General features: G+C 40.4%; 1 protein-coding gene across 1 annotated transcript; it reads right to left on the bottom strand.

Moving 5' to 3' along the window:
* Positions 1–1,961: 1,961 nt before the first annotated feature.
* LOC107494431 (uncharacterized) lies at positions 1,962–3,500 on the bottom strand. The gene has a single exon (XM_016115469.1). The coding sequence runs from the start codon at positions 3,498–3,500 to the stop codon at positions 1,962–1,964; it is 1,539 nt and encodes a 512-aa protein (XP_015970955.1).
* Between the last annotated feature and the right edge of the window lie 5,312 nt (positions 3,501–8,812).

Genomic DNA, 8,812 nt, shown 5'->3' with positions numbered 1-8,812 from the left:
TCTGATACTCTGTTGATAACTGTTGTTGTAGGCAAACTCAATCAATGGCAAGTATTTCTCCCAGTTACCCTATTGGTCCATCACGCAAGATCTCAACATATCTTCCAAGGTACAAATTGTTCGTTCTGTCTGTCCATCAGTCTGTGGGTGATATGCTGTACTTAAGTGCAACTTCGTCCCAAAAGCTTTCTTTAGAGCTCCCCAAAATCTAGAAGTAAACCTTGGATCTCTGTCTGACACAATTGATGAAGGTATTCCATGCAATCGTATTATCTCCTGAATGTATAACCGGGCGAGTTTCTCCAAGCTGTGACCAATTTGAATTGGTAGAAAATGCGCTGATTTTGTCAATTGATCTACAATTACCCAAATTGCATCATGTCTATCCATCGTGATCTCTTCCCATTTCCATTGCGGTATCTCCAATGGTTGCAGGGTTCCAGGTGGTTTTTGATGTTCCACCTTAATCTTCTGGCAAGTGAGACACTTTGAAACATACATTGCAACATCTTTCTTCATTCCCGGCCACCAGAACATCTTCTTCAGATCTTGGTACATTTTAGTCATTCCGGGATGGATAGAAAATCTGCTTTCATGAGCTTCGGTCAGAATGTTCTTTCTCAAGTCCTCCCGAGCAGGTACACAAATTATGTTCCTATATCTCCATATTCCCTCTTTATCTTGGCGTACCTCTTCCGGTTGATCTGCCTTCATCCGTGCTAACAATGCCAGCATTCCTGAATTCTGGGCTTGAGCTTGCTGAATAGCTATCTTAAAGTCAGATGTTAATTGTAGTTGCACCATAACAATTCCTCTTGATGTCTCTCTCATTTCTAATTTTAAGTTTTCAAAGGCTGAGATCATTTCTTCTTCCTTGATCATCATCCAAGATATGCCCAAACTCTTCCGACTCAAAGCATCTGCGACTACATTTGCCTTCCCAGGATGATAGCTCAACTTAAAATCATAATCTTTTAAGAATTCCATCCATTGCCTCTGCCTCATATTAAGGTCTTTTTGATCAAAGATATACTTCAAACTCTTAGATCAGAGAAAACTTCAAATTGGGCTCCGTATAAATAGTGCCTCAAAATCTTAAGTGCAAAGACCACTGCTGCTAATTCCAAATCATGTGTCGGATAGTTCTTTTCGTGAGGTCTTAGTTGTCTCGAAGCATAAGCTACCACATTCCTATGCTGCATCAATACACATCCAAGTCCCTTAAAAGAAGCATCACAATACACCTCAAAAGGTTCCTGTGGGTCTGGTAACACCAAAACTGGTGCCGTCATCAACTTTTCCTTTAAAGTTTCAAAGCTTTCTTCACACTTCTCTGTCCACTCAAACAGAACTTCCTTCCTAGTAAGGCGAGTCAAAGGTAAAGCTATCTGTGAAAAACCTTTGATAAACCACCGATAGTATCCTGCTAACCCCATGAAACTACAAACTTCTGTAACTGTCTTGGGTTGCTTCCATTCTACTACGGCCTCGATCTTTAAAGGATCTACAATTATACCATCTCGTGTGATCACATGTCCCAAGAATGCCACTTCTGTCGCCCAAAACTCACATTTCGACAATTTCGCATATAGCTTCCGTGCTCTTAATATTTGCAACACAATCCTCAAATGCTCTCCATGTTCTTCTTCTGTCTTGGAATAGATGAGGATATCATCTATACAGACTACCACAAACTGATCTAGATACAGACGAAAAATGCGATTCATATAATCCATGAATATAGCAGGAGAATTAGTCAGTCCAAAGGACATAACCGTATACTCATAGTGACCGTACCTAGTTTGAAAGGCAGTCTTAGGTATATTTGATTCATTCACCTGGATTTGATGGTAACCTGACCGCAAATCAATCTTCAAGAATACTGTCGCACCTCTCAGCTGGTCCATCAGAGCATCTATCCTTGGGAGTGGATACTTGTTCTTCATTGTGATCTTGTTCAATTACCGATAATCCACACATAACCTCATTCCACCATCCTTCTTCTTTACTAGTAACACTGGAGCTCCCCATGGTGATACACTCGGACGAATAAACTTCTTCTCCAGCAATTCATCCAACTGCTTCTTTAACTCTGCTAGTTCCAACGGTGACATCCGATACGGTGCTATAGAAATTAGTCTGGCTCTAGGAACCAGATCAATACTAAACTCTATCTCTCTTTGAGGTGGAAACTCAGGTATATCATCCGGAAAAACATCAGGAAACTCCTTCACCACTCGGATTTGCTCCAAGTCTTGTTCATTAGTTTCTGAGCTAGCCGATAGTAGAACGTAACCCTCTAACCCACTATTACTAGAAATAACTCTTAGGGAATTCAAATAGAAAGTACAAGACTCAACTAGTTCAGCGTGCATTTCAGATGATGGAAATATAGCAATTCGTTTAAAACAATCAAGGAAAACATGATGCTTAGACAACCAATCTAGACCTAAGATAATATCTAAACCACACAAAGGCAAACAAAGCAGGTCATGTATAAAAGTCCTAGCCTCAATAACAAAAGGCACCTGTTGACATACTTGACTAGTCAAGGCATTTTGAGATGTGGGTGTACGAACAATTAGATTATAATCTAACATGGTGAAATCTAATCCCAACTCATGCGCAACAGTCTCAGAAATAAATGAATGTGATGCACCAGAGTCACACAGTACAGTTAAGAGTCGAGATTTGACATAACACTGACCTTGGATTAGGGAGCCTGATTTCATTGCATCATCAGCAGTCATAGCAAACACACGTCCTTGCTGTCGCAGCCTATCTATTCCTTGTACCGGCTTCTTCGGACAGTCCTTAACCATATGTCCAGGTTGACCACAAGAAAAACAGATAATGCCTGTAAGCTGACAAGGTCTACTTCCATGCTCCTTTCCACACTGCCTACATACTGGTCGCATCTGCGCCTGCTGAGGTCGCTTACCCATATCCTGTCTCATTCTTCCTCCATTCCCTCCTATAGGACGTGCATGAACATTTCTAGTCTGATTGTACCTTCGTGAAGGCATTGCTCCCTGCTTAAAATTCCTTCCTTGAGGAGCTGTATACCGATTATAATTCTGAAAAGAAGATCCTGGGCGATTCATCCGAGCTGCAGCTATCTTCTTAGCACAGTCCTCTACTAGCTGACTCTTATTAACCAACTCTGCAAAATTTCGTATTTCCAATGGAACCACTGAGTTCAACAAATCTTCACAGAGTCCTCCTTCAAATTTTAAACACTTCCACTGTTTGAAATCTGCTAGATTCCCTTGACAAACCTTGGAAAAATGTTGAATGCCCTGCCACCAGTGCTGAGCATCCCCTTCCAACATATAAGTAGCAAATTCTACATACTGTTCTTCCAGGACATGCTGTGCCCTCAAGGACCTTTCTATGCCTCGGAACCAATTATCAGCTTCAGTTGCTACAGTCGTACCCTTGAACTTCGGTGGATTAACTTTCAAGAAAGCAGCTAATGTCATAGGCCTATCATGATTCATGTTATCTCCATCACCGTTCCCACCATTCTCACCGTTATGGTCATTGTTACGCTCTCCATTACGTTCCCCCGGACGGTTAACTGCTCAGGTAGTAGCAGTCACCGTTTCACGCACAGCCTCAGCCATAGCGTGAATCGCAGCAACCAGATTATCATCGTTTCGCGGCGGATTGTTAACAGTAGACCCTTCCCGATCGCTACGTCTCCGTGGAGGCATCCTGATTCTGTTCACAACAAACAATCAATACCAAGGTGATCAGTCTTAATACCTCAAGTTGGGCGTGAACATTATCAGAATGAAAGCACAAAGACATTCATGCAACACATATCACATAGATACCCTATAAGCATGAGACACACCACAGAGCATGCAATAAAGCATGATTCAGTCCATTCCCCAGGCTCTAACAGGAAGAACCTGGCTCTGATACCAAATTGTAACGACCCAACTTCTAGCATGTCTAGATCATACTAGAAATTGAATGTTACCAACTTGTTTTTCCTTTTTTGTATTATTAATTAATAAATATAAGCCTGTACGTTGTTAAAACACCGCGAATTTTACAAGTAAATTTTTTTTAAAACAAGAATAATTTAAAGTCGCATACCTTCCATATATCAAGGGATAATTAAACATTCACATACATAAAACAAAAGATAACAGAATATGGAACAACACACTATAATATACATCATGTTACAGAAGTGGCTCAGTTATATAAGCATAGAGCTATAGTACAACACCCCTAAGTCAGTGACTCATATAGTATGTACATATATGTACAATAGACGCCCCAGGGCTTGGCCTGACCAAAAGCCCTTAAGCTGGCACCCAGGCTAGCCTAACTCTATGATATGCCTATTCCCTCTAATCATGCTAACAAAAGTGAGGGAGACACTATAATGTACTGAAGTTAGACTAGGCGTCTCAAAAAGTCTCCTCCTCCTCTTCGCGACGTGTCTTCTTAGATTAGGAGAGGTGTCCTGTGCAATCAAGCTGCTGACTCAGCAGCTTGATGATGTAGCACCTGTGCAGTAGAGGTGCTTATATCCATTGAAATTCCTAAAAATTCTGTAAAAATTCCATTTGATCACGAAAAAGCACCGTTTCTTCGGGGCTAGGCCGTTACAGGGCCGACTTCTGCAAATTCTACAGATCGCGCATGTCACGTGTCCGCGTGGGTCACGCGGTCGCGTCGTCTGTAGTGTTGCTCTTCCACACGGTCGCGTTAGTCATGCGTCCGCGTCAGTTGTGTTTCGCGAGTCACATGTTTGCGTCGTCGATGAGCTCGAGACGATGCTAATTTACGCAAAGCATGCGTTCGCGTCGTCCATGCGGACGCATCGCTGCCAGTTTCTCCAAAAACTCCAATTTGTGCTTTCCTTCCATTTTTGTGTGTTTCCTTTCCATCCTTTAAGTCATTCCTACCCTAAAAAACCTGAAAGTACTCAACACACAAATCACGGCATCGAATGGTAATAAAGGATAATTAAATTTGATTATTTAAAAGCATAAGAAACATGGTTTCTCATATGTCATATCCTACGGAAGGAATTGTAAAACCATGAAAGTTCTTATGAATAAGTAGGTGAAGAGTTGATAAAATCATTCAATTTAAGCATAATATTTATCATAAAATAGTGGTTTATCAACCTCCCCACACTTAAACAATAGCATGTCCTCATGCTAAATCCAAGAGAAAAGAGTAGAGGTATAATGGTGGAATCATGTGCAATGCAATCTATTCTAAATGCAACTACCTAAATGAGTCATGCAATTCTAGTTATTATTCACCTATATATAAAGCATACATGTAGTTAAATTAATTCATATCTTCAAGGAATCATGTTTGTACAATTAGGGCCAAATCATATTAAAGCACAATTACAATTGAGTTGAATGAAGTTCAGAACTTGCAAGACAATTGAAAGTTAAATATGGACACATGAGAATGAGCTGTTGAACCCTTACTGGATTGTGTGTTTACTCTCTAGTCACTCAGTGTTTGGGGTTAATCACTCTCTTCTTTTCTAGTCATGCTTTCTAAAACTTTGTTTATCCTCTAATCAATCAACAATTATTGAATATAGACATACAAAAATCATGAGGTCTTTTTCTAGGTTGTAATGAGGCTGAAGTAAGGGTAAGGATGTATATATAAGGCTAAGTGAGCTAACAAAGTGAATCCTTGACTAGTCTAAGATCTCACCTAACATATACATATGTAATTTCATAATTCTTCACCTAGCTACCCAAATCTTTCCACTTTTGTGTTACATGCTCATGCATTTTATTTTTTACTTTTGTCCTATGTGCATTGAAATATTTTTTTTTTCAATGCATACAGTAATTTAATTATTTTGATTTCACATGAGCATGCTTCCCAAATTTTCAAATAATTTATTCAATTTAATTCTCCTTTTTTTTATCATCCGATGTTCCCATAAAATTCCTCGTGCTTAAATTATACAAAATATCTATCTTAAGCTAACCAAGGATTCAACTTGGGATTTTTAATTTGTTTTTCTGCTTAAGGCTAGTAATGTGGTTATAAAACAGAAGGGGATTAAAAAGCTCAAGGAGGCTAACAAGGATGGCATAAAAGGTAGGTTTATTTGGGACAAGTGGGCACAAATACAAATAATGGCCTTAATCATCTCTTGGTATCCATCTATATTCTATTATTGGACATATAGATTTAAAACAAAATAAAGATTGCAAGCATAGAAAAGAAGTGCGAAACACACAGGAATGAAATTTATGGTTTGATGTAACCATACAATTAAGCTCAAAACTCACGGGCTGTGTGTTCTCAAGCTCATAAGTCATATATCAGTTATGTATGTCACGCAAGTAGAAATTAAGAGTTTCCATTGAACTCAATGTAAATCTTTAAGGTGCCCCTTAAAATCTTAGTGTTTATTCTTGATAAAATGTTGTTAACTAACTAACATGTAATGCTATATATACAAGGTGTGTGGACGGTTTTAATATACTACGGTTCCTAGCTTACTGTTCCGAGGGTTACCTGAAACTAGAGGTCGATCTCGGACGAGATCTTCTATGCTGGTCGAAGCTGCGGAGTCCGATCTGATGATGGTGGTTGGAGTCGTTGTGTCTGACTCGTTGGACTTGGTGATGATGCTGATCCTTCGTCTCCGGAGGGTGGGGGTACCTGCAAGGGACTCCGATGCTTAAGTTAGCAAGGGTATTAAGTAGGTATTGAGTAGAATTAGAGTATGAGTTATACCTAGGTGCTCCAGTGTATTTTTAGTGACGGGGCATGACCTTTTTAGATAAGATAAGTTAGTTATCTTATCTTATCTTCTAGGTGAGGTCAGCTTATCTTTCATGGGAACCGCCCTTCCCTCTGTAGGTTTGGGATGACTTAGGATTTGGGGCGTATTCCTCTATTTGGGCCCTTCTTTGGGCTTTTCAGATGACTTGGCCGAGCTCTTTGAGAAGAGGTCAGGTTGTCCTGACCTGAAGAGGTTGGTCGCCTTGCTTGTAGAACATCCCGGGTCAGCCAGCTCGACCCAGGGTATGAACAATGCCCCTGCTCGAGCTTGGTCTTCCTTTTTGAGGTCGAGTCTTTAGTTTTAGGACTTCGATCCTTCTTTGGTGAAGCTGAACTCGAGCATTTTGTCGATTTCTTTTTGTAGACTTCTCCTTTTTTGAATGCAAAACGTTTCGCTTCCTTTTAAAAATGCGCGCTTTTGGATTAGCGTCCTGGCCTTGGGAACGTGCGAGGGTTTTTAATGCCCCATTAATTGGTTTTTGATGCTCCGTTTCTCTTGGTTTTTATTTTGAACTTTACTCTCAAGAAACGTTTTCTCTCCTCATCTGTTTTTACTGTGACTTCTCTTTTTCTCCTCTCCTTCTGTTTTCTTTTGAAAACCTACATTCCTTGGTGTTTCTTCTTGCAACGTTTTTTCGGCGATTGTAAGTGCTTCTGACGGCAATCTCTAACCTCCTCATCTTCAACCTTCTTGCGTATTCTTCTCCTTTCTCAGGTTGGTTTTGCTTTCCCCTCGCCGTTTACTTCTGTTGTATTGTGTTTTGATTTTGAAGCTTTGATTTTGACCGAGTGCATATTGGAAAGCTTGAATTTTTGTTGCGCCTGGTTTGTTACTGTGATGCATGCTTTTCCCCTTTTGACCTTATATATGCTTCTGAGTGTATTTTCTTGGTTTGGCTCTTTAGGGCTTTGTATGCTTCTGCCGATTCCTGAACTGTTGTAGCCTTTTCTTTTGGCGACTTGTTTGATCTTTTTCGCATTTGTTTTTCTTGGAAAGGGTTTCTGTTGAGACATTAGTCTTGTAGATTTTCCTGAATCTTTATTCCCTGATTGCCTCCAAAGGATGCCTCTGGACCTTGGGTTGTGTCCTGGGGTTTTCCTTTTTATCTGCTGTACCGCGCTGGAATGTTCTGTCCGAGTTGTTTTGATTTCGTCTGGGATGTCTTTGCCTTTTTAGTAACCCAATCCTTTTCTTGCTTTGTAGGATTAGTTGGCCATGTCTTCCCGAAAAAACATTGTCGAGGCGTCTTCTGAGGTTCCCGAAGGGATGTCCGATTGGCTGGACTCTCTTGTCTTGCTGTGTGTTTCTTTAGTTGATTCAGAATTTTATGCGACGCTTAGAAAGAATCATCGTGTCTGTAGCAGTGCGAATCAGGAGGGCAATTATGAGTTGGTAGCACCCGATTCTGGTGATAGAGTCTTCTTCCCAGTCCTAATCCAGGGGGAGCGTCCCTTCTTCTATGCTTATGACTTCTTTTTTAGCCAAATGAACATCACCTTTCATTTTACTTCTTTTGAAACCGACCTGTTATGGTCTTGTAATGTAGATACTTCACAGCTCCATCCGAATTCATGGGGCTTCATAAGGATTTTTCAGCTTGTTTGTCAAGAATTTGGTGTTACGCCTTCTCAAACTCTTTTTCTGTATCTTTTTCTGTTGACCAAACCTTGGACTACCAAGAAGAAAGCTTCTTGGATTTCTTTTAGGTCTGCCCAGGGACACAAGGTCTTTTCCATGTATGACGAATCTTTCCGGGATTTTAAGAACTACTTCTTTGAGGTCCGGGCTGTTGAAGGAGCCCGACCTTTCTTTCTGGATGAAAATAATGAGCCCTGCTTTCCCTTAGAGTGGTATCCCGATATACTTGGGAGATGTTGAGCGAGGTCGAGCAGTTCTTTGTGAGTGTTTTGGAGGATATTTGGGGAGAACCTCCCCATTTGGATACTAAAAAGTCTTTGGGAGATCCGTCCCTTATTCGAACTACTTTGGGTACTACCTTGATATATCTTGTTA

This window comes from Arachis duranensis, chromosome 1 (genome assembly GCF_000817695.3).
Source record: "Arachis duranensis cultivar V14167 chromosome 1, aradu.V14167.gnm2.J7QH, whole genome shotgun sequence".
Lineage (NCBI taxonomy): Eukaryota > Viridiplantae > Streptophyta > Magnoliopsida > Fabales > Fabaceae > Arachis > Arachis duranensis.
This window is presented reverse-complemented; position numbering and strand designations above follow the sequence as displayed.